Raw genomic sequence first — 26,899 nt, 5'->3', positions numbered from 1 at the left:
TCACAAGGGACCTGATGAGATGCTGCACATCTGACTTCAAATGCAAGCTGACTGGTGTGGGAGTATTCCTGGCTGGTCTTACTTGGGAGGAAATAATTTCCATGCTTTACTGAAAACTTATCCTGAAACCATGCTTACAACAACACTCAAAAGTTTCAAAAAAGGTAAAGATTCCTTCTTCTGTCTCCCTCTTTCTGCCACTTGTCAACTGCTTTTAAATGGTGTGGTTTTGATGGGGAGAAGTCCCCTGTCCTTGAGAATTCATGGCCCAAATGCAGTCGGAAGGGAACTGACCATGGTGAGACAAAGTACTTGCCATAAGACATATTCCTTAGTCCAATGAGGAGGAGAAGATCAAGTCACTTTACTGAGTGCAGGAGCTCAAATAGCAAGGGAACCTGTAATGTCTGATTTGCTGGAAGCATCCACATTGTATATGGTACTTCAAAACCTGAAAACCAGAAACAATTAATGCACTGTGGATTGAGCTGCATGAAATATCTCAGCTCTACAAATTCTGCTGTTCTTTAGAAACTCCATTGCTTCCTGGATGAAGACAACCAACATTTAAACATGAGTAAGAGAAATGTAGGAAAAGGAAACAGAATATTCTCTGTGGGAGGAAAAAAAAAGATAGAAAGAAGTCTGACAGACATTGCCTTGATCAAGACTGAACTAGAAGCCAGATGCTGCTGCCTTTGTCTGAGTTAATGTTGAGCTAAATGAAATTATTGGACTTGCTTGTTTAGTCAGGGACTCAACATGCATTAGAGGTGTCTTGTTGAAAGAGGACAGCACTGGACCTCTATGGATAAATTGGCAGTCCCATAGTAAGAAGAGAGGGAGAATGTCAGGCCTAGGAACAAGGGTAAGGGGGGAAAAAACCAAAGTGTTAGATGGTAGTATTTAAATGGTAACATTTTTAGCCTGTGTAGGTACAAGCTAATTTGTCCATTTTCTGATTGCTAATGGGTACTTCAGCTCCTAATTACACTGAATATTAGGTATGTTGCAAATTACTCTTACTGTTTTGATAGTCATGGTTCAGCTCTTTGATACCTGTGTGTTAGCTTTCTGAGCCTCTTGACGTTTGAGTGGAAGGAAGGCACTCGAGCATAACAGTGAGCAAGAATCTTACTGTCACACTTCTCGCTTTATGGAGAATGTTGGTTATATCTCGGACCCAGATCCATTTAAAGGAAAACAAACAGGCATCCATCCCCAAAAGTCCAGTTTGTGGCTTTGAGTTGGGCATCGATCTTTGTATACTGAGCTCTTCAGAAGGCTGACTTGGACTGAAAAGCCCCCTAGGCTGAGTGATGAGCTACCTAGATGCAGCTACTAGAAACGAGCAATGGTATGTCTGAAATATCTGCACTTGGATTGTAACAACCCCTGTCCAATTGTGATCCTGGGCTTGGTTATGCCCTGGTGAGAGAAGGTGCAATGTCCGTCCTAGAATCATAGAATGGTTTGGGTTGGAAGGGACCTTAAAGATCATCTAGTTCCAACCCCCTGCTGTGGGCAGGGACACCCTCCACTAGACCAGGTTGCCCAAAGCCCTATCCAGCCTTGGCCTTGAACACTTCCAGGGATGGGGCATTCACAGCTTCTCTGGGCAACCTGTTCCAGTGCCTCACCACCCTCACAGTAAAGAATTTCATCCTTATATCTAATCTGAATCTACCCTTATTCAGTTTAAAGTCATTACTCTTTGTACTATCACTCCATGCCCTTGTAAACAGTCCCTTTTCAACTTTCTTGTAGGCCCACTTTAGGTACTGGAAGGCTGCTATAAGGTCCTCTTTAAGTATGACCCCAAGAGGGGCAGGAGGTCCTGCTGCCTGCTCTGCCTATGTTGGCCCAAAAATTGGGAGCCCAAATTAAATTCCTTTCCAGCCCTGCCAGAAGAAAAAACAATTCAAAACAGTTCAAGCTAGGCACTTGGTAGGGGAAAGAAGAGGTTTTGAAGTGTGGCTTTCTCTGCTTCATGAATTTAAGGGTTAAAAAGTCAATATATTAATAAGTAAATCTGCTCAACTTTTGTGAGCTGTAAGGGTTGAGTCTCTTGGGTGGAGGATTGGAATCTCACTCTGACCATGAAAATGGCATTGTATGATATGAAAAGATAGAAACATCTTTTATGAGGAGTCCAAAATTGTTAATGTGCTATGTCAGTATGTGAACTAAACTGGAACCTCAGGGGTGATAAAGACACATTCCCTCTCATTTGTGGATCTTGGAGGGCTGAACAAGAGTTTGGTAAATAGCTGCCCATTTGGCATAAGCCTCTGTGTGTGGGCACAAGGGAGAGCCTTCAAAGCACAGAAGGGGTTGGTTTAATCAAACAGCTGGCTGAAAGTGTACTCTGCTACATATAGGTAACTAAAGTTACAGTTACCAAAGATCAATCCCTTGGTCCCTTTTGAAGAGTTTCAACTCGATCTGAACAGTTTATTAGGCTGTAAAACTCTTCTGGATGAAAGGGGTTCAGATTGAACATAACTGAGAAGAGGCCTTTCATTTTAATTGATGACAGCTTCTAGCACAGCTGTGATGTTGCCATTGAGATGATACAGTCAGGATTTAAAGGAGATGGAGGTTGGTTGATTCTTAATCTATTAGAGCAGTTTGTACTATTTTTCTCTTTAAGATTAATCATGGAACTGTTTGAGTGGGCTCTTGGCTGGCTCTGTGGATCCACCTTGTTTGTATTGCTTAAGTGTTGGCTGAGGTAAGAGCTTGTGGAGCACACAGCTATGTGACAATGACAAAAGAAAACATATTCTTAAACGTAAATATAGACTAAATACTGAAATTGTGACAAACCAAGCAAACGTGTTCTCTGGTCTCCCTCCACAGCAAGAACAGGAAGGATCATAAGGGTGTATCTATACAAATTTGCATCAAAAGTGCACTTCTGAACTGAGACTGCTAATCATCCCTGCTTCTTGTGGCTTGTACCAGAGTCGCTCTCCAAACGGGCTTCTATTGGCCTGCACTACTTCCTAGCAAACACATAACAAACTAAACTCTGGAAATGTTCTGATATGGCAGAACTTCATGTTATATTTCACTCTAAAATATGCATGGAGCTGATCTGAAGTTAATATTCTTCCCTCAAAAGATTAGACCGTTAACCTGTTTCCACAGGTTAAATAATTTTAGATAAAATTCTAACTGATTTTTTGACTGTTAATCAAAGAAATGGCTGATTTAGTAGAAGGTTCTTTGAACTAAGAAAAGTCCTTTTGGTTCCAAGTCCTTCAGTGCTATATCTGTACTGCTCTCAGGAGTACATTCCTTTCCAGGAGTGTCAGCTCTTGCAAATTCCAGCTTTTTCTCATCCATTTTAATGAGTTGGGAGGGGGAACTGAAGTATACCATCAGTTTACTTTCACATAGATTTATGGAATAGTCTCAGTTTTTCAGAGAAACTATTTTGTTTCACTCAGTACCTGAAAGTATTGCTGAATTGTTTTTTATTCTGTATGTTGCAACAGCTTCAGATTATCCACTAGAAATGACCTGTGGGTAGTTTATCCATTTTGTAGGTGTCTTAGCACATAAATTATACTAAGGACTCAGTCTTCATTCCCTGAGGGAATGCCATTAAAATAGGAATATTTCTAAAAATCTCTTAGGTGGCTTTATAGGAGGTTCAGGACACTGGGCTGAATATGTAGTCTGCATGCTGACTGCCTGACTTGCTTATATGCAGTCACTGAGTGCAGGCAGTGTATTTCAGAAGAAAAAACAACTCATTTCCTGAATCATGTAGGCTGTGTGAAAATAGCTACCTGTAGTGGTGGTGAGACAAATTGAATGTAACAGAACATCCTTAGATGTATGAGAAAAAACTAAGGTAGTTATTCATAAGCTTATGGAACAGATACAATTAAAAAAACCCCAAACAACTTCTAAAGAATTGCTAGTTCAATGTGTACATGATTTGTCATCACCTAACGCACAGACAAATGTGGCTCATGTTCAAACAGTTTTCTTTGAGTGTGTCTGTAGAAAGCTTCAAAACAAATCAGAGATTTGCCTTTCTCATCCTTGAAGAGCTGTTTTATAATGAATTGTAAAGTTAGTCTGCAAGGTAGAAAAAGATGTTGGCAATAAACAGATCACATTCAACCTGATGCAGATCAAGGCAGCAGAAACATTTTGTCCAATCTTCCTCTGAGCAATCTACCATAGTTACTGAAACAACTGATAATAATCTCTTTGCTAATCTCTTTTATCTCGAGGTGTTGTTTCATGTTGTATGCTAAGATAAAGACTTTCTCAGTGCCAGAACCTACCATCTGCTAAAGAAGGAAACTTAAATATACATTCTGGTAAAAGGCTTAAGGCTCTCAATAACTCTTTACACACTTCATATGCTCTGCTAAAATAGCTTATCTGCTATTTTTTAAAAAGTCTCTATTTTCTGTACAATGGGCTGGGACTATTTTTTGAAAAAACAGAATGTCTTTTGCTCCCTGTCTTCTGTGACTTGAATGTTCACTGCTCAAAATGCTCTTTTACAGTTTAACTTCACGCTATGTTCAGCTTATTCTACTTTTAACTTCTTCACTAGGAATAGAAAGTCATGTGAAACTTGCACTGGTTTATAGTATAGATTTAGTTCATAATACTTCTGAGGTAGGAAAATAACCTCTACTTGGGTGTGTGCCCAGTAGAGTTGGTTGCAGATACATAGCAAAGACAAGTCATTGCATAAGCCTTTAGGAATTGCTAATGAAGTGACAATTACACAATTGATTATTTAGAAACTTGATATAAGAATATGAATGTGTTTCTTTCATTACACATTTCAGTGTAAATACAGTAGAAATCTACCATATAATGGGTGTCTGTTGTATTCGTAGCTGTGTTGTGGTATAGTGAGGTATAATAGTCAATATTAGATCTTCTGTAGCCCTACTCATATTTAGCTTGCTGCTGTTCTCCTTTGTTCTGTAACTTGCGCTTAGGGATGTGACTTGGTAGATACATTGCTATTGTAGAATCGAACAGTCGTCTTTTGGATTGGGGCCACTTCAAAAAGCATAGATTAGTAATAATCCCTGGACCATTGCAGAGGCTTAAAACAGGCTCTGTGCAGGACAGGAGGAAGTAAAACACATTTGCTTTCACCATCTGTCAGGTCTGAAAACCAGTCATGAAATTCAGAATATTGGTAAGGAATCATCTCCTAAAAATGAAAGGAAATGGCTTATTACTTTTTGTCTATATCCCTTACTGATATTTTGCTCTCACTAACCCTGCATCTTGTCAAGACAGACATATATGAGACCTCTTAAATGGCTCTCAAAAGTTTGAGCTCTTTCTGATAAATCCTTAATTTCAGAGAGCTCAAGTCATTTGAGGGCAGTTCTTGCTTTTTGAATGCACATGTGTGACCACAGGCTGGGAGGTGGTCTGTGAGATCTCCTGGGAGAAAGAGGAGGGAAGGAGGCAGGGCAGGAGGGCTGATGTCTGAGCATTCTCGCTGTCTAGGTGTTAAAGGTGGTTGGGAGCTTCTGCTCATAATGTTTTTCTGGTGGAAATGCTTGTTTCCCAAAACTGAAAAATTTTGCTGGAAATAGCTGGCTAGCTGCTCGGGACAAAAGGGGAGAGAAGGGCAATATCCTCAGCTCTAACTTAAAATGGAATTATTCTTGTTAACAAAATGTCGTAATTTACAAATAATACTGTGTGCGACTGCAACAGTGTTTGTGCAGAAATATCTCTGGGATTTTGTTATGTCTTGAGAGCACAATTTATAATAATTATAATTTATCAAGATAAGTAGCAAACAATGAGAGCTCTAAAGCAAAGATATGTAGGAAAAAGGTTTAAAATCAGTGGAAGACAGAATACTTGAAACTTTTCTCATTCTTTTCTGCTATGTTAAAAATAAATTAAAAAACAGAAGATACCATCCTCCCAGCCACCATAATCTGGCTGTTATGTGACAATAGGATCAAAGCATTCTGTGGAGACAGTCTTAAGCACCACTGAACACTGTAACCCGAAGGTCACACCTAGTAACTTTCTTGCTGCTGATAGCATAGTGTGACTTCAGTGAATGAAACACTCCTGAACTTCCTCATCTGTATCATCTTACCTTTCCTCAGAATAATCCTGAGAGTAAATACAAGTAAAAAAAAGAAAAAAATCAGTAAAAATGCAAATATTGCATGGGCCAAGGCACAGACATTTAATTTGCAATGCTGTGTTCATGAACAGTTATCAGTTTACGTCACTGAAATATTTAGGCTGGATGTATACTTAAACTTATACCAGCAGAGCTGTCAGCGCAGGGGTAAAACATCTCCAAAACCTGCAGCTGCTATGTTTCAGGGCATGAGCTCCAGTGAAGGAAGGCAAGGAAGGAATAAGAAGGACTCAGGCCTGAGTCAAGGATTACTTGGGCATCATCTGCAGATCAGAGACAATAGTGATGACTTTTAGGCATCCCCCCAAAACTCAAAGCAAAGTCTTTGAAACTCAAAGGAAAAAAACCAACCTATTATTAGGTGGCAGGAATGAAGCTTACTAAGTAGACTTGCTCTAAATTGGGTTTTTTCATTGATACCAAAAGGATTGGCTTTTCTCACAAACTTGTGCTGAGTGGGAAACCCGGCATTTAGTGGAGCTTGCTGCCCTGCATGGCTGTGGGTGCCTAATATCATAAGGGCAGCTGCTACTTTAAATAGATATGAATGGCTTTGCTCTTGCTGAAAAATTGGAGTGGAAAGTGGAAGAAATAGAGCTTTGAGAATTCTGCTTTTAAACAGGAAAGAGTGTTTATATAGGAAGTAATCCAGAGTGGGAAAACAATTTTCTAAGTACTTTTTTTTAACTGTTTCTAGAAGCCTTTTTAGTTATAATTCCTGAGCTGAGTAGGCAACAACAACTGCTGTCCAGAAGGCTTTTGTGATCTCCTCTTCTTCTTTTAAAAAATATTTTTCTTTTATTTTCTGGCGGGGGGGGGGGGGGGGGGGAAACACACACAGGAAAAAAAACCCCGACAAAAAAACCCCACCCGTCTGAAGCAAGCTAGTTTTCATCCTGGTTCACAGAACTGATCTATAGTCCTGACAATTAGCAATCTGCCATTAGATCACAGATTAGGTATGATTTTAATTAGGAAGCTCCTTCCACCTTGTGGCAAGAACTTTCACCTTTCTTGAATCAAAAGGATTAAAATGGATACCTAAGACCTTTGAAGAAAAATGTATAGCTAAACAAACAGAATGCAGGGAGACCAGGTGCTTTGTTTGGTTTGCTTCACTATTTGGGCATTATTACTTGTAAATATTACCTGTATTTTAAAATAAACATAATTTAAATGAATAGATAAGCTTATTGTCACTTTTTTCTGCAGCTGCTTCCTCCATCTTTCTTTCCAACACACAAATTCTGTGGAAGTAGAGTATCGAGCCAGCAGAACCCATAAACAATTTGATATTTGTATAAAAAGTTGTTGACGAGTCATTGATGGGTGTCAGTGTAGTATTTGTATTCATCTTGCAGGGTATCTGCTTTCATCTGAGGCCCCATCCCTGGAAGTGTTTAAGACCAGGCTGGATGAGGCTTTGGGCAATGTGGTCTAGTGGAGGGTGTCCCTGCCCGCAGCAGGGGGGTTGGAACTAGATGATCTTTGAGGTTCCTTCTGACAGAAACCATTCTATGATTCTATGATTATGGCACTATTAGCTTTCAAATGTAGGAAATATTCAGCTATAGCTTCCTTCCTAGTGACTACAAAGCTTTTGGGACATCTTGATGTGCTTCATGAAGCCTTTTATCTGTTCAGAACATGGGAAAATAAAACCAGCATCTGTGAAGAGAAACATTCATCTTTGTACTCCTTCCTGTGTCTTTTGCATTTGGTAATCAGTGTGAACTGACGTGGTTCTGTATGTACATATCCTGAGAGTATACGGCATCATCTGAACTGTTTTCATGGGTGCTGGTCAAACTAGGGTCCTGAAACTGTGGCAGCTTCAGCCATCCACAAGATAGAGTAACATGGGAAAAAGAAGTTTTTTACTGACTTGGTTTATAAACTCTTTGATTTCCCAAGCTTAGATTACTATTTCTTGCACGGCCTTATCTGAGAAAGATGTTGCAACCATGCTGATTTAAATAGATTAAAACAACCAATGAATCTGCCATCACCACTTCCCCTCCAAGTGCAAACTCACTCCATTTTAGGACCTGAAACTAATACTGAGATCAGCAGAAGAAACAGATGGAATTTAATTTGTAATAGTTAAGACTGCCTGTATTGCTATTTTTATGCAAACAGAAATCCTAATACATGGGATTTCCTCTTTCTAATATGTAATAGTTTCTAATTAAAACACTGATCCCTGTGCTTAAGAAATGCCAAACTGACAGCCTTGGAGATTGCAATCTTTACACAGAAGTAAGACAAATCAGATACTTGACAAGCAGCATTTATAATACTACGTTAATATGGCTTGTCCCTAAGACATTTCACTGTTTGTAGTTTTGTATGTGAATGTTCTTTAAAACCATATCCATGCCAAAGAATGCTATTAAAAAGAATGCTATTATGTAGAGTAGATGATGCCACGAGCTGATAGAGTATAAGGATTTTATGGAAAAACGAAATTGCAGTTAAGGGCTGGTACAGTAGGTAACTGCATTTGCAAAGCCCTACTTTCCCAGCTACAGTAATCTACAGTTTAATCTGTGCTAGTAGTAAAAATGCTGGTGCTTTGGACACGTAAGTATTGAAATTAGTGAATCTGCTCTGTGACTGGAACAAGCCTTCCTAGCACGCAAGATAGTTCCAACACATAATGTTGTCCCTCTGTGTCCTGACAGCAGCTGGTATGAGTGTAAGTGCTGCAGTTATTTTAGAGCTTCTCAGCTTGATCCAAAATACGTCTGTGACGACTACAACATGATATACACATATAGGGATAGCTATTATCAGGGAGACACAGCTGTGTCACAACATTCTGGACAATAAAGATAACTCTCAGGATATTTATTAAGAGAACAGTCCTGCCAGATGGACTCAGCGTGAAGGACATACATCACAAATGCCATGTTATAAGAATTATTGTACACAAATAGCTGCTAAGGCTCATCTGGGGCTATTGGAATAAAAAGATAGGAGAAACCTGACTGTAAGCCAAAGGAAGAATTTGGCTTTTAGCAGCTTTAAAAATTAGTTACATTCTGAGTCTGCAAAGGCGTGAGCTTTTAAAAGTTCGAGCAGGAGCTTAGTGGCTCAGCAAAAATTGTTCTTGAACAAGGAGTTGGTGAGGTTAGTTTTCCATGAGGCATGTGGAAACACAGTTTTAGGTAGAAATCAGATCAGAGATGAAACTTGACTTTGCAAGGAGAGAAAACTGAGAAAATAGGAAAAATAAACCGCAAGTGATGATGGTTATGTGATATTTACTTTGGAAGAAGAGGATAACAATTTGAAAAGTTCAAAATTAGTAAGGAAATATGAGCTAGAACTAGACTACAAATGGGAAAATGAATCTGAGCCTGTTATTTGCTACTTTAAATGTGGGAGAGAGTTTCCTGTTGTAAGCATAAAAATGGACGTGGCCTGGATCAAGCTTCAGATTAGGTGGAGGATATTTTCTAAAGAAAATATTTGTCTTTTCTCTTGATAGCAAATTCATATAGTTTAGGATTCTTTAGTGCACTTGAGTTGATGGTAAATGTTTATAAGTAAAGTTCACCAAATTAGCAACGTGCAGCAGAATTCCAAGTGATGTGGGGGTTTCTGTTTAAGTTTTCACTTACTGAGAACTTGAGCATTGATGACAGCCATATGTTCCAGTTAAGACATGATTTGCACATCAGCTCTGTGGTAGTTCTGATTGTGAGACTTGGTTATTTCTCTGCAATGAAATCATAAACAAAAGCATGATGCTCTTTCGGGTTTCTGTACAAAGTATCAAGTAAAATAAAAATTATGATAAGCAAACCTTACTTCTTGTGAAAGAGCAGGATCATGTTTTTGTATGTATGTATTTGTTTCCAAACTGTCAGCTCCCACAAAGGGAGTGAAAAGTCCCAGCAAGTTCAGAAACAGAAGTCTCTTCAAAAAGGTCACCTGTAACTTGTGAGCATTTTGACCTTTACAAATATCACACCATGGCACTGTAAGTCATGATTAATATCCAGCAGGTATAGTAGCAAGGGGTAAATATTTATTGGCTTAGGTATAGTCAATGTGGTAAAATTAGGTCAGCAGTAAGGTGCATACCTGTACCTATGCTTACTGTAAGTTCAAATCAAAGAGACTCTTCTCAGAGTAGGTTAGCAAGAGGATGAGAGGCAACCATCACAGACTGCAGCAAGGGAGATTCCAGTTGAACGTTATTTTTAAAATAAAATAATAATTTTAAAAAATCACAATGTTAATAAGCAAGCACTGGAAGAGGGGCCTGGAAAGGTGGTATAATCTTTTTCCTTGAAGACATCAACGTCATCTAACTTTGAAGTTACCTTGGCTGGCATCAGGTGGCTGGACTAGATGACAACTCACCAGAAATCCCTTTCAACCTCAATTATTCTGTGATGAGGGGCGCCTATTTCTAAAACAATGTAAACAGAGCATTGTTAAACACATCGTATGTTAGTGAGCAGATACGTGATAGACTGCACAAACAGCCTGCCACAAGAGGGAGGAGATGCCAGATTTTGAACACGGCACAGCATGAGGCTACTGGGTTCCCCGGCTGGGCGGCAGCTGAGCTGAAAGCTCTCACAGACCTTCTGTCTCTGAAAGGGGTAATCTCCAAATGCCTGTTGAGTGTGAAGCCTGTGACATGAGCTAAAGAAACAGGACTTTTCTTGGTTGCTGCTCTGATGCCAGGAGGACCTGGTGCCAAGCTTTAGCTGCTGCATCCAAACAGTGGAATGTGGATTTCGACTCTGCTACATTTTCCTAAGAAGGTAACCTGCTCTAAGGAGCCTTTAGATAAACAAGAAAAAGCTATAAATCTCATGTTAACTTCCACTTTTCAACTCTGCTCAGTCAGCATGGAAGAAAGCTGTGTGGGTTTTGTATTTTAAATGTTGTTTAAATAGAGGTGCCTAATACGCCATGTTCTTACTTTTGTGTAGTGCTTGCGATGCTCCTTCAATTTTCAAGAACTGATTTCTGAATAATGATATACTTATGTGTCTCTTTTTACTTAAGAAGTTTCAAAGGCAAATGAGTCTTACAGTCAAAGTATAAAGAATACTTTGCATGAAACCTAGAAGGTACTTTTAAATAGCAAATCTATAGGAAATTCTTGTAGCTACCAAGAATAAATATTTTTGTACAATTACATGGAATGGAGGTTTTTGTAATGTATAGATAAGTATAGTTTCTTCTAGCAGTCGAACCGCTTGAAGAACATGTAGGTACGCTTTGTGCTTAAAAATCTTCCTGAAAATCACTATGGACTTCTTATTGATGGAAAAATAGTAAATATTTGGACGAAAATTTACAATGCGTAGCAGTTTTTATAGCATCAGAACAATATTATTGTGTGAACAAGGCTTGGTACTTTCACACTAAGCATTTTGAACTGATAAATTATGTGTATTTGTGGAATAGCATAATAGCTATAAAATCTTAGTGTTCCCTTTAGAGTAATTTTGTCAGCATCTGGCAGAGTTCTAGAGATACAGTTTGCAGGTCTGATCTATATTTTGGTTTAAGGAATCTGAAACAAAAAAATGCCTGCAGAAACTAATTTGCCTTTGTGATGCCAGCTTGCCAGAATTCTCATGCTTGGGCAATTTTTTGACCTTTTTAATGTTTTGCATGCTGAGCTGCCACAAACAAATTTAACGTTTTCTAGATTATAGAGATACGAGGATTTTTTTCACTGTGGTAACAAGGTCCACATTTGTGGTAAAAAGGTAAGTCTGTATTTGTGCTTTGACATTTGAGGGCAATCTCTATGGTTGCCACAGAGCAGAAAAGAAACAACAACTGATTGCTCTCTATCCTTTACTGTTCTGTAGAAGTGCTGTTTCACTAAAGTTTTTGGGTCTCACAATGCATGTATATTTCTGATGTATTTATATGGAAGAAACAGTAAGACTCCCATCTGATGAAGGATTTTGAGGATGATGAGGATGATTGTGTTTCCAGTAACTGCTGCTCCTCAAAATCTTTCATTTGCATGTCATGGCCAGAAGAAAACAAAGTGCTCTCTTTTAGACTGGAAAAATGAGGGCAGCACACACGCATGCACAAAGATGACTATGGTGTGTTTGAAAATGCTCTCTTTTTACCAGCTGTGAAGGAGAGGTGCGTAAACTCACTGTGGCACAAGTACTCAGATAGGCTTTCTCGTGCTGAAGCAAAGTTCATTAACACCTGCGAGAGCAATATTTCCCCAGGCTTGCATCCATTGTGGTTAAACTTGGTTGTTAATGCTCAGTAATGCTCATCCTTGTGGCCTTTGTCTGTCTCTCTCGCTATTTTGTAGCATTGTTTTTTGAAAGCAATATCCAAACATTTCCAGAATATTAGAAATATTTCAGAACTGGGCAAAATCCTGCCAAAAAGAACGAGTCTGTCAGGAGCAGGGGCTGGAGGGGACATGGCTTGCACTGACCCTGGCACAGAGAACAGCACATGCTAAACAAGGGACAGGAGCAGGGGGGCAAATGGGGTGACTGGGAGGAAGAGCATTCCTTTCATATAATCTGCTGTCTATAGCTTTGCAATCTGTTGTGATCTATACAGTAGGGAGTGTGTTTGCAGAGGGGAGCCCTGGAGTAGCTGTCTGCTCAAGTCTGTACGTGCTATTCAATGGGTTCTAGTTTCCATTCCAGGAAAGCAGTATCACCAGATCTGAGTAAGAGGAGACTGCACATAAACAAAGAAGCCAGCTGACTCCCTGCATCAAACGCTCCTGGCTAGCCCTTCCACTGAGGTCAGCACTCTTAAACTGGACACAGTTTTGCCTGATAATATGTGGTCTGCTACAGTGCTATAGAACTAGCTAGCAGGCTGTTATGGTTTGTTCTGTCTTTAGGAATTATGCCATAAAGCATGTCTGTCTTGAGGTTAAAAGAATTACAGTAACTTAAGATTTCTGAGAAAATAGTCTTCATCATTAGTAATTAGATTTAAAAAAGGCATAGTATTAGCAGAGCTCCTATTTACTTCCAAACTATTTGATTCAGCAATTTGAATTTGTCAGAAAGTCTTAAAAACTGTGGGCAGGAAGAAACACCAGTGAAGTAAAGGATGAGAACCTATGTTGTGGTTTAGCCTAGGGCTAAACCACAACAACCTAATAGGAAAGAAATTCAGTAGTTGTCCTTTTCTTAAAGGAAGTTATGAGAAACTTTTCTGGAGTTAAAACATCATTTTTATCTGTAATAATAAAATTTGTTATGGAATTGTTTTAAAGGAGAAAGCAATGACTCTCGTACACTTCAGCTGCAAAGAAGTCTTGCCAATTGAGGTTATATTGCATCTGAAAAACTTGCAGTCTACATGTGTGGAGGATACCGTGTGTAATATCCAGGGATGCACTTAAATTCAAGGCTGAAAGCTGAGAGTGACTTTATATACGGAAGTACTGTAATTGTCCCTAGTGGGTTTCTCTTACCCAGGAAGTTTGGGACAAACTATTTTACTTGTTCCTTTCTCTTCCCTAGAGATCCTGAAATGCCTTCCAACCATTACTGTATTTATTCCCTTTTATCCCTGTTTTAAGCAATAAGTTTAACAGCACCATGTTTTCTCATTGCTTGGTGGCACTTCATTGCACCTTTGCACAAGCAGGGAAGGAATAGCAGGTTGGAAATCATGAATTGTAATACCTGCACTGGGATAGCACTAAGGAGGTTTCTAAGCAAGGGAACAGATAAACCTGACATGACTCAGGGCTGATGATAGCAGAAGGAATTTCAAGCAAAAATCGAGAAAGATTTGAAAGATTGTCTCAATGACAAGGTAAATTTCAAAGGATCAGTATCTTTCTTTAAAACATACTTCATAGTACGATGCATGTGTCCTGTTCCTAGAAGTGTGTTTAATATTTATGTAGTACTAATTATGTTTATTATTTAAGGATTAGGGAGAATCCATGCTTTTGCCAGCAATCAGCAAGCAAGTTTTTACCTAGGGTCCTGCTCACTTTGTGTTGTCTGTGCTGTTGCAACTCAGCTGCTACCATGATCTGAGGTAGTTAATTCAGAGCTACACTAGGATTATCTGCATGAGCTCTCAGCATAACTGGACTGGGGGGTGTGGGGGGGTGGATGATGATGAACCTTCTTCATTTTTCAGGCTATGTTACTATCTTGGGTTGTGAGCTTTATTTTATTGCACTTGGTATATTTGATTTGGCACAATAATTCAAGAAATTCAAGTCTTAAGGTAATGACTGTCATTAAGGTTTTTAGTAAAGAATAAGATGGAAAAGAAAGACTTCAAATGATGAAGGATGAAAGGAATGCCATTCCTAACTAAGATTTGCTGCACTGAAATAGCAGCTGTTTACTGAACCTTCTGCACTGAGGTCTGGCCTGCCTACTGGAAAGGAGAAGAGGGGCCGGGCAGCTTGCCAATACTTCCGAAGATGGTAAATGACAGAAGCATGCAGAAAACCTTTCCTTTTTTACTGTGAAACTTTCCGTTAAAATGTATCTATTTTAAAAGAGCAACCCCTCCGCCCTTGTTGCATCCTTATACGGCAGATATGGCCATCCTGCTTCATTATAGCTCTGCCCTCCCTGATGTGAGAACACTCAGTGTACACTATGTTCGCTTTCTCAGCATTCATGTTTTATTGAAAGTAACTTCCTAGCTGTTCATGAAAAGCTTGGAGAATGTAAACCAATGGTAGAAGTTAACTAGTGCATAGTAGTAAAGCTTTATTTCTGTAGTGTATGTCTGCAAAGACTCACTCCATGCCTATCGCAGCTCTCCAGGGACTGTCATTGTTTATTTTGGGCTGTGGGCTGATGGCTTTTTTAGGCTTGATGCCCCAAAATTGCTGTGCTTATCCTGTGTGCAGAGGTATGGTGGGGATTAAAAGCAGTTACGCTCTCAATGAGAGATGCAAAGGCAGATATGGAAAGAGGCATTTTGGCTCTGAAGTGACACGTGGAAGAAGAGATAGAGCTGCATTTTGCACCTCCCTCCTTAGCTCTTCCACACTGTGTGTGTCTGTATGTTAGAAGCCTGTAATGTATCGTGTAGCTGGAGTGTAGGTGAAAGTAAGAAAGTTTTCTCTTTGTGCTCATTGTCCCTTGTAGTGTTACATATATTTCCCACTGTTCAAAAGTACTTGCTGCCAGATGGTCCCACAATTTAATGTATTCCCAAATCTGGTGAAACAGAAAAAGTCTGAGCCAGTTTCTCAAAAGAACCACCTTAGGAATTTTTGTCAAAGTTAAAGGATTTTTTTTTTTTAGAATACCAGTTTGCACCTTTCTAAACCCAAGTTGTGAGATCTTTTCTTAATTTTTTTAATTAACTATTATTTTGATTTAGTGATAAAATACATGCAAAATGGATTAATTTTTATTTTAAAACATCTTAAGTGCACAGCTTAATTAAACTTATACTGGCTTATTAAATATAAGTCCGTTACAAATGTATTTATGTTTTATCGGGCATAGGCAGGGCAAATAAGCCGGTTAACTTTTCCTTTGATTTGCACTCTGCATATTGCAGGTGACAGGGAAATGGTGTAATATATAGGCTGGAAATATAGGAATCTTAATAATATGATTTTCACTGTGCTGCTTTTCGATATCCTGGTTACAGGCCTACTCTTATTTTGGCTTTGATTTTTATAATAAAAATGTTCTAGTGAGGGGAAGAAAGAAATGTGTTTGGAGCAGTATGCCATCAATAGGTAATCTGCTTAACGTGACTTGAATTTGCTTCCAATGCCACTGTCACCTATGGATCTCCCTTGAGATATCTGTGACTTTATTGATGAATATGTGGCTTTATATCAGGAAATGATTTCCTGGGTTGATGTCCACCTCCTGTTGCTTTAAAAATTTGCTTAAAGATAAGAGAAGCAAAGCATGCAGGCAAAGTGAATTGCCTTGTAATTTTGTCATATCTTGGATATTTGATATTTGTTTTTACCTCTGCAGACAAGGAATACATAAAAACAACTTCCCTTATTAGTAAAAACAAACTTCTGTGCTGCCAGAAGACAGTTTATAAATGTAAACTTAACTGACTCATCATGGAAAACAAATGAAAAATCAACTTTTTTTTTTTTTTAATCTTTTGGAAAAATTTGAGCATTGGCTCTGCAATATTAGAATTCTAGCCAAACTTCTTTGATTTGAAAGAATTCACAGGGCACATGCATCTAATTAGGATGTCACTCCAAGGAATGAAGGAGGTGACTGATCTTCGCTTTACAGGTAATGCTGCCAGTAACTCTGGGGAAAAAAAAAAAAACAAACCAACCTTTTCCCTGAAAAGGTATTTTGACCTCCTAGAAGATCTTATATTTATATTTACTTTAGAGAACAGGAGGTATTTCTAATCTGTTTGTAAAAATGCTTTTTGACTGACACCTGAAAGGCTGTTGTCCAAGTGTTTGAGTACTGTATTTTAAAAAAGAGCTGGGGGTGCTTAGATTACTCTTGAAGTTGTTGTCATACCCATTTCCATGGAAATACCTTTATTCCATACCTTTATTTCCACGGAAATAAAGTGACTCTTTCATGTTTGGCACATATTTTCCTTGCGAAGGTATAGAAAAGCATTGGATTTCAATAGCTTTGCTCTGAAAATACTCTGATGTGCTGTGTGTTTTAACAATACAGTTTACTCAGAAGCAGCTGACTTTTGGAATTTCTCAAAACCAGTTTCAATGTTCATTTCAGTGTGAGGTTTCCCAAATAATGAGAACAAACAAGTTAATGTAATGAGAAAATTATCATGTTATACTGTTTTGGGAGCTGCTTTTTGGGACGTGTGAGTCCGGGTTTCATCAGGAACCTGCCAGCTCTGACTGAGGAGCTGGTTCCCTTCAGCAGTCAGCTGGTGGCAGCAGCAGAGTTTAAGGAGTGGCCATATGTGCAAAACCAAAATAGCCAGGGACCTTAAAATCTTTGGGAGAAGGTAGCTGTTTTACAGTTTCTGCTGCTACCTTCCTTTCTGTTTACTGTTCTCTTTCTTTCTTTTCTCCTGCAGAATTCACCCCAGCCTTACCAGGAGGAGAAGCATTTTGGCTCTGCATGTACTATTAAGCCTACAACCTCCACAGACTGGAAATTTTGCTGTTTCATTTTCATCAGTGAATAATTATGATATCTCTTTGCTTTAGCAAACTGGAAAATGGAAATGAAGAGAAATACAACAAAGTTGCTGTGGCTGTTGATGTTCTTCTCTGATAACGTGCCATTCAGCTATGAGAAATCAATGAGAGAGCGAGCTATCGAGCTGATGCAAGATGCACGTTTAATCGATGGGTATATAAAATATGTGCAACTAAAGCCTCTTTGTGAATCTTGACAAGTGAGGAGGAAATGCTAAAGTGTGTTCGGATCAGTAGAGACATAGGCTGTTATAGCATATTAGTTACTGTTGTGGTGATTTACCTGGAAGTAATTTTTGTTTAGAGGGTACTTACTATAGGATCAGGTTATTCTAAATGCATTTGTGATTTTCTGGTCAGGTTTCACCACCTATTGCTTCCCTTCACATAATGTCCTTGTCTCCTTCCTGTAATTTAATGGCATATTTCATTAACAATGACTTCTGCGCAGAGCCGGAAAGCAGGCATCGTACCTTGAAAAGGGTATCCTTACAAGTTGAAGGAATTATGTCTATAGCAAGTGTATTTTGACCTGGGAACTCAAACACTGGTAATTCTAGCACAGGCAGCACTGATTATGCTACCACAAGTACTTGCTTCTAAGGAGCACGGTGGCTGATTTCAGTTCTTTCATTCTTCAGAAACTATAGGGAGAAAAATAGATACAGAAACACAACAGCTATGAAAATAGGAGAAGCAAAAAAAGTTTATTGCTGTCCTAATTAAGAAATAAAGCTTGTTTGCAAAAGAAGGGAGACTTTTAAGCATATGTTGCTGCAAGGATTATTGGCAATTAATGGTCTAAGGGACTATGAACAGTGGAAGAAATTACATTTGGGTTAGAAGGGGAACAACTTATTTCTGTCACAAGCCCTATTTGTTTTCAATTCTAGCCACAATGACTTCGTACTGCGGCTGAGAATATTTTACCAAAATAGACTCAGTAAGGTCAATTTAAGAGAACTCAACAAGACCCACACAAACCTTGCGAAACTTCAGGCTGGTTATGTGGGAGCTCAGGTATGTACTGCCATGGTTGTGAGTCTGAGAACATACTTTTAGATTTGCCTCCTTCCCAATAGCTAAAGTACGCCTGGCCTGGGGTTTGGCTCTTTCTGTTGAAAAAGAAAAACCAATGAAACTGAAAAGCAACAGACACTTTTCCGTAACATTTGTGTTTCAAAAGTTTGTGTTTTTATAATACAGGTACTCTTAACCAAAACAGTGGCATTTGTTTTGTAATAAATAAATTAAACTTACGTCCGCTTTCATGCCTGTACTGTGGAGTAGCTGAGTGTGTCAGGAGGCTTTAATTATGTCTGGAATGAATGCTCTTGCCTTGCATCCTAACTCTTCCTTTGGGGAGAAAAACTATAATGGCAACTCCCTTGTAAACTGTAGTAAATTATTTTGATCTATGCTTGTGAACTTCACTATTAGCAAATGAAAGTTTCCAAGTTGAAACACAAGTTATCTAGTTTACTTGTCAATGTCTCTTTCAGTTTTGGTCAGTGTATGTTCTTTGCAGCGCTCAGAATAAGGATGCTGTGCGTCTGACCTTAGAGCAAATTGATGTTGTCAAGAGGATGTGTAACAGCTATGAAGAGCTTGAACTTGTGACAACTTCCCAAGGTGATGCTCTTTCTTGTAACAGATATTTTTATTTTTTTTTAATGGGATTGCGGGAGGTATGTGCAAAAGACAGAGAGTTTAGAGGAGGCAAGTTATCCTGGTTTAAAGAGTAACTTTAACTTCATTTTTTCCACTGAACAACGATAACTGACTCTGTGCGCAGTCCTGGCCCACTGCAGTCATGAGAAAATATGCCATATAAACATGCACTAGTGTAAGCTCCTGTACTATGAAAATGTCAGTATTATTGCTTGCAATTTACAATAACAATTGTTGCTCGGTAGCACCGACTTCTTATCTGTCATGAAATTACTTTGGAATTATATTCCTTTGTTGTTTCCAGGTATCTCTGACAGTAGAAGGATCGCATGTTTGATTGGAATAGAAGGTGGTCACTCCATTGACAGCAGTTTGGCAACACTGAGGATGTATTATGACCTTGGTGTTCGTTACATGACTTTAACACATTCCTGCAATACACCTTGGTAACTTATGTTCATGTTTTTGTGTGACTGTCTAATGCAAAGTGGTGGCAGCTCCAAGATGGGGAAAATATGGATTCAGACACAGAGTTCACCTGTGAAAGATTCTGAACCAAGTAAAGGATGATAGGTTTTTGGGGTAAATCACTTGCCACATGTCAAGTGGGAGACTGAAGGATGTGTTATGTAGTGCTTGTTATGCTGACAGTCTGGGAACTTTTAAACCTTGTTAACAACACAAAGATGGAAAGTTACATGGGCAAAACAGTCCAAAAAAAGAAAAAAAGTACTAAAAATGTGTATGATGTAGATAAAAGAGGGTAAATGCTATGTAAGAACTCAGCAGTCAGCAGCCTTCAGCGCTGTCCTCTCTTGGCCAGCTCAAAAGTGCAGGTCCCATATGCAACTACAGAGATGGGTACCTAGTTCCTGCACCTGCTTTGCTGGATTGACAAAATCCCTTTCACCTGAGTCAGTACAAGAAGGAGAATTGCATGCAGAGAGCTTTCTGCAGGTCACTGACATTTCAGGGTATCTTTGTTCTCTGATGAAGCTTTTTTAATCAGAAAATTTCTGACAAGCATCTCTTTGCTTGTCTTGCATTGCTTCACAAACATGCAACAGTCCTGAACCTGAAGGCATAATGTCCGGAAAACAGTTATGAAGATAAAAAACACTGTGTGAACAAGAAATATATAATGTAGCTCGTTATTCCAACATTTGACTATGTGACATGGTAATAATTTTTATTGTGTGCAGCATAGGAATTTTCAATTGCTGATATTGTAGCCTCCAGAATAACATGCTGTTTCTCCTCCCTCAATTCCCCTTTTAAGGTCTGAATCATCATCTAAAGGAATACACAACTTTTATCCTAGTGTTATTGGTCTGACTGCATTTGGCCAAGTAAGGATCTCTTTCGAATGCTAATCTAAGCAATCTCTCATGCAGCTAACAACATCTGGCCTTATCTTTTCAAAAGCAACTTGTCATTAAAAATTAATTACTGGACTTTCTTGATAGTTAGAAGGTCATCAGGGTTTAGTCAAACCAAATTCCCTGTGATGTTCCTTAGGGTAAAAGAAGTGCTAGATTTAATTATAACAATTGTTTTAATACAGATCAGATGTATGAATTAATATGCAGTAATAGTGGGATGTGAATAACAGTTCAAATGACTTATTTTAGATTGACTAAGTTTTCTAAGTTTTGAGCATGTGGTGGTGTGCTAGCTAATTGTGAGTGAATAAATTACTATTAAATTAGTAGGTAAATAGAAATCCATACAGGCACAGCATGTTTATGACTAGCTGACAGCTGCAGAATTTATTTATCTGTTCACATATATCAGCTAAATGGCTTCCTTTAAGGAAACTTAATACTGACACTGTTGTCTGTAAATCTGTTTTAGGAAGTGGTAAAGGAGATGAATCGCCTGGGTATGCTGATAGATTTATCTCATACTTCATATTCCACAGCAAAAGCTGCACTGAATATCTCAAAAGCACCAGTGATTTTCAGCCATTCCTCAGCATTTTCTATCTGTAATCACTCAAGAAATGTTCCTGATGATATCCTCCAGCAACTGGTGAGCGATATATTGTTTTGTTTTGGTTTTGTTTGTTGGGGGTTTTTTTAAATTTATTTATTTGGGGGGTTTGGTTTTGTTGGTTTTGGTTTTTTGGATTTTGTTTTAATGGCAATGTTAGGCTAGTCTGAGGCAAACCTGTGCCTTCAAGTCGTGGTGTTTACTTTTCACCTTCTCCTCTCTGAATTGGATTTATAAGCAGATCTCTGAGCAGCAAGTTACATGTTCACTTCTGGGACATTTTCTTTGGGTTGTGTTTTGTCTTTGGCTACAAAAATGAAGTGTTTGCAAATACTTGGAATTTCTGGTTGAGTTTGACATAGTCACTGGACTTCTGCTGATTCAGGCTACATGAGAATATAATGAATCCAGGGTAAAAGACAGAGAGGCAAAGCCTTGTGTTGCCAGCTGAGCTTTGACTTATAGAGTGTCGTTATCCTCACTGATGAATGGATGTAGAAGGATCTATACGAGATGCCTGTGAGGTTTACAGGACACATGAATGTCCACTCATCACCTGTCTCTTCATATCTTTCAGAAAAAGAACAAGGGAATTATCATGGTGACTTTCAATGCAGATGTACTGGCCTGTGGCAGAAAAGTTGTTAATGTTTTTACCCTTGCAGGTTTGAAGTTAATATCCTGTGGTTTTTGTGGGTGGCTTCTATGAATTTCCTGGTGTCTGTGTCATTTTTGAGATAGTGTAAATTATACTGCTTGTTTATTCCCTTCCACACCTTATCCCAGCTCTAGGTATTTTTGGAGCTAATATTCATCAAACAATAACAAGAGGTACAAGGTGTGTAGCTGGAGGACATGATGCTCCCAAATGGAGCCAAGAACCATTAATCCCAAAGTAGTTGTTATTTCTAGAAAACATCTTAAATCTTTATAATTAAGAGTGAAAAACATAGGTATGTAATGGATAATGAAATATCTGTTGGTACATGTTGGGAATTAATGTGCCGTGATGATCATGTCTTCCTCCTCATTTGCATCTCATCAGTGTAGCTGTTATTTTGAAGATTGCTACCTGATGTGCTTAATAACAGATAGCATCTAGTTAACCAACAGTAAATATTCAGAATATGTCAATTGCATTATTACATTTTAATCTGTATTATCAGGATGTCTTTTGACTTTTTTTTAAAAAGGATTTGATTAAGAATCCCTGATTAAGGAGAACAGTCACCTAGTGCCAATATGTCTGAGCTGTATTATTTCTTCTTGCCAGATATTTACATAGTTTTCTTTGCTATTTTCTTTCAGACCATTTTGACCACATAAAGAAAATTGCAGGTTCAGAATCAATAGGAATTGGTGGTGACTATGATGGAGTGGAAAGGTTAGTAAAATTGTACATACATTGACATCTGCTCCTTAAATTATAAAGGTTTTGATTCCTTGTGGGGAAAAAAGGAGGTAGACTAAAAGAGCTGTAGCAAGTTTTCTTGTGATGAGTACTAAAACAAGTTTCATGAAAGAGGGGCACAATTATTCTGTTTTAGAACTGTATGAAGCCGTGCTACAAATATGGAAATGATCCTAGTGCCCTGTGAACTCTGCAGTTATGTGTTCTAGTCAGAGGTTTGCACATACAAAAACAGTGATAGAGGGTGCTTTCCTCCAGAAGCCAAAGATGAATGATGGAAAAGCTACCTCAGCCTTTAGATGGTAAATGCATTGGCCAAGGGAGATGCTGCAAAACTCTTTCCTCCACTATTACTTTCCAGTGGGAAAAGCCCAAAGCGTTTTGGGGCTGTGAAACCACTCCTGCTTTTGGGGTTTGCGCAGTGTTTGAGGCAAGCAGAACATGGTGAACAGCCTACAACACAATCTTTCCTGCTCACTCCTGGGCTAGTGTTGTTACAGCACAGGAAATAACTGCAGATCGGGTGGCATTTGCTGGCATAACCCTAAATCTTTTTTTTTGCCTTTTATCTTTCTGTTGAATCTTCATCTCCTTTTTTTTTTCCTTCCCTGGGTTCAGACACACCTGGGTATGAAAGTCACTATCGGACTCACATCTGTAGTTAGACCACAAAAACAGTGTGCCAGCTTCCATGACAGTTAGCTAGTCATAGCTCTGAAACGATGATCTCCAAAATAAAAATATGGTTTGCAACAAATGGACACATTTTATTGCATGCATTTTCACAAAGACCATCACTTTAATTGGTGGTGGAGTTGTTAAGGTCCTAAGTCCTGGTGGAAAGTAATGGCATAGATTCCTTGATATGCTCATCACCACACCTCCACAGAAAAGAAAAATAACAGAATATATTAGTTATCTCAAAACAAAGTAATGGAAATACAATTTAAACCAGCTGTTTAACGCAAGTTTTGCAGCTTCTTCTAGTTCCTTTTTATTCTGATAACAATGAGCACAAAACATAGGTCAATTTATTGTAATTTCTTCAGTAGGGGGTTCTGAATACCTTTTTTTTTTACTGCCTAAACTACTGAATTCAAAACAATATTATTATTCTAATTGTATTTTCTTTGGAAAAATGACTTTGTAAACAACAGAGCGCACAAGATTGCCTGCAACTCCTTAGCTCATCATGTGTTTGCAGGTTCCCTTTTGTTCTCAGTTACACAAGTGAATTGCACCAGCTCCGTCTGTGATGTGGCTGTTTCCTCTTGCTCTAAAGGCCAGATATAGAGTATGTGTTAATGCATACATGAGTTTGGGGTTTTTTCCCTTTTGTTTTAATATCCTCCATGCTGTTGTTCTGCCTATGCATAAGTGCATCTTCATTCCAGAATACCGGGTTTTGTTCTGCTAAGGGTATCCTCTGTGTAGAAAAAGCCTTTCATTGTGTCCTGGTCCTGCTTCTGTTTATGTCAGTTGAGTTCTTAATTATTTTTTTTAACTTCTCAGCAGAAGAACTGGGTCCAAAGTGAACTAATTCCAAAAGTGAATATGTGCAAAAGACTAATTAAAAATCTTTTCCTACATTTTTTCAGTGATGTGTGTTGAATGTTCTTGTGTGACTCTTGCCAACAGTTTCCCTCAGGGATTGGAAGACGTTTCTAAATACCCTTCTTTGATTGAGGAACTTCTTAGAAGAGGATGGAATGAAACTGAGGTGAAAGGGGTCTTAAGGGACAACTTTCTCCGTGTCTTCAGGGAAGTGGAAAATGTAAGTTTAAAAACTAAACTGAATCTCGACTCTTACTAAGAGGGAGAGAGGAACTGTGGGTGCCTTGCTGCTGTCCCCCTCTGCTTCCCCTCCAACAATGACAAAGCTATGAGAGAATGTAAGCACTTAATGCAATAATTCCAAATGCTGGGAAAGAAACCAAGATGGCAAGAGTGTGTTAGCAGAATAAAGGAAAGTAAGGACAAAGCTCTTTGGAACTTTTTTCTCTGTGGTAATCTGATAAGCACACATCACTGAATTCTAAATAGAATCACTTCATGGTTTGGAGAAACTGCGGACGTACCAGCGTCACAGTCTGGCTGTGTTCGCTGGTGCAGTAAGGAATGCTGACTCCTGCAAATCAATGCAATTCTTGTCATGGGATTGGGCTGCTAGCCAAAAGGCTCCTGCCATGACCAGATCACTAACAAGCCATAAACATAACAACTATATCACAATGAGTTTTAAGACTAAGTGGTAGAAGCTAATCCAGAAGGATGAGGGAGGAGAGAAGGGAATGAGAGAGACTGTATGAGAGTAAGGACCTCCTAAATGGTAACTTTTTCAAAAGCCTCTGTTGAAACTTGCAAACTGCTTGCCTCCTACTGTTTTTATTTACAGGGATAAATAAGTAGATATATTATACACAAAGTCTTACAGACATATATTTCACAGTGATCTTTTTTCTAGTTGCCTTTTTGAGGTATGTTAGATGACCAGAAATCAGAGAATTCTGTACTGTTCCAGTTAATCTACCTAAATATCTACCTAATGCCGAGCTGCACGTGTGTTTTACATGAAGAGGTTGAAATTCATCACATCTAGCTGATCTGTGAGATTTAGTAATTTTTTTTCCTTCTAAATTAGAAATGTTTTAAGCTCTGTCTTAAGACTGTGAGATGACTTCAGGGAAGAAAGCTCATGAGTTTGCTTAAGGTTTTCCAGCTAATTCGTCAAAATGTGGAGGGAGCCAGGAAAAAGAACAGACCTGTGACTCTTGCCTGTAAAGTAGTATCTCCACTGAATTCTGGGAAGTGTTTAATAGGAATGCAAACATCAGGATAATGATGTTGATTTCCTCACATTCAGACGTGTTTTTTCGAATACAGTTTGAGTTGATTCACTTGAAATAGCACTGAATTTGCTAATTGATTAAAGCCTTTTGCTGTTGTGCCAGACTGGCTTTCAGGGGAAACCTTCTGAATTTTTCTAGGTGCGGAACATTAGTGGACTAATGGATGTAGGTGAAAGTGAAATTCCGCAAGAAGAAGTACAAAATTCCTGCCGCCTAGACCTACATAATCATCAGCTTCAGACAGCCAGGTCCTTCGGATTTCCTTCTGTGGCACAACCTTTTAGTCTGACACTTGCAACTGTATCGTATTTAATATTCTATTATGAATCATAAGATCTATGGAGTCTAGAGACAGATATATGGAGTAATCTGCAATGCAGCTAGCTATCTTTTTTAGGTTTTCTTAATGTAAAGCTATGCAAATTTTTTAATATAATTTCTATAAATTCACCTGCATACTTGAAAGTTAATGTAGATTTTAAGTGTTGTAGCAAAAGCATTTAGAATTTGAAGTGATAAATTCTGTGTCGTTTTGGCTAAACCAGGACCAACATTGTTAATGGAAAGTATTCACATATAATGAATAAATTCTCTAATACCTGACACATGGTTTTGGTACTCATATTGCAGCACTTGGTATAAATACTGGAGTTCAGAATTGGCAGTTCCACACAGGAATTAGAGAATATGATTAAGACAGCTGTGCTGAGATGTTTTCAGATATTACTTCTTGTTAAGTCATACAACATTCATCATCAGTTGATGGCTTAGAGAAGACCATCTGGTATATGTAGAAGAATGGTGTTTTGTTTTGGTTTTTAAGATGATGCGATGGATTGCATTTCAGTTCAGATTTCATGCCTATGACTAGCTTTAGGGATCCATCCTGCAGTAGTAAATTCTTATATTTGAACCCTGACCAGGACAGTGGGCAACTGGAGAGTTACTGAAGGGTGGAGGTAGGTGTCTTGCATTCAGGCACATGTGACCAGGCAATGTTGTAGATACTTTTCTGCAATTTGGGGACTGCTGTTTGCTGCATTCATGAACAAGCTGGGAGCAAGAATACACCAGGACAAAGCAGAAATTCTGGCTACTGAGAGGGTGAGATCTTGTTCTGATATTTTTATTGCAGTCTGAAAAGTATAAAATAAGTATTTAAATAAAACCTTTCTTAGAATGTTCCACAGCTTTGTGGAAATCTTTTTCACATTTAAACAACGATCCTTATCAATAACAGGTTTTATTTTATTTCTATTCTAGCTAGCTAAAATCAGACCATTGTCAAAGGATTCATAGGGATGAGATTAGAAAGAAATCTTTTTATTATAAATCTTCTGCTGTTTCAGCCTTTGGAACATGTTTTCAAATACACAAGGTATGTGAGGTTAGAAGCTACTGTTATACAGAAGAGCATATATTGCAATAGGCCTATTGTTGGTAGGCTAATATGGCTCAAACCTGGAATTTTAATCAAATATCCTGAGATTCATGATGAAATTGTAAGATGGCAGCACATCATCTTTGTAGGGTCATTTCCCAGTACTTGCTGGTAAATGCCTTCTCATGATATTTGCTGTTAATTGTGATTTTTATCCCATTGCATGTGCTTTTATTTACTGATAAGACATCTCCAGAATTTAGAGTTAGTATAAAATAAAAGT

At 38.5% G+C, this 26,899-nt stretch overlaps 1 protein-coding gene across 9 annotated transcripts; it reads left to right on the top strand.

Annotated features, from left to right (window-relative positions):
• Positions 1-9,078: 9,078 nt before the first annotated feature.
• LOC129212057 (dipeptidase 2-like) lies at positions 9,079-25,838 on the top strand. 9 transcript variants are annotated; one of them, XM_054840097.1, is made up of 12 exons: positions 9,084-10,953; positions 17,189-17,234; positions 17,322-17,466; positions 18,206-18,332; positions 18,815-18,944; positions 19,288-19,429; positions 20,263-20,332; positions 20,838-21,014; positions 21,553-21,640; positions 22,284-22,359; positions 24,025-24,160; positions 25,374-25,838. In XM_054840097.1, exons 1-12 carry the CDS (start codon positions 10,918-10,920, stop codon positions 25,566-25,568), a joined length of 1,368 nt encoding a protein of 455 aa, XP_054696072.1. In that variant the 5' UTR covers positions 9,084-10,917; the 3' UTR covers positions 25,569-25,838. The 9 variants fall into 9 exon arrangements, with proteins under 9 accessions (XP_054696080.1, XP_054696072.1, XP_054696074.1 ...); XM_054840098.1 differs by lacking the exon at positions 9,084-10,953 and adding an exon at positions 12,954-14,600; XM_054840105.1 differs by lacking the exon at positions 25,374-25,838 and having other exon boundaries at positions 9,079-10,953; positions 23,985-24,121.
• The last annotated feature ends 1,061 nt before the right edge of the window (positions 25,839-26,899 follow it).

Source organism: Grus americana, chromosome 13 (genome assembly GCF_028858705.1).
Source record: "Grus americana isolate bGruAme1 chromosome 13, bGruAme1.mat, whole genome shotgun sequence".
Classification (NCBI taxonomy): Eukaryota; Metazoa; Chordata; class Aves; order Gruiformes; family Gruidae; genus Grus; species Grus americana.
The sequence above is the reverse complement of the archived record's forward strand: the minus strand, read 5'-3'. Positions and strand labels throughout refer to the sequence as shown.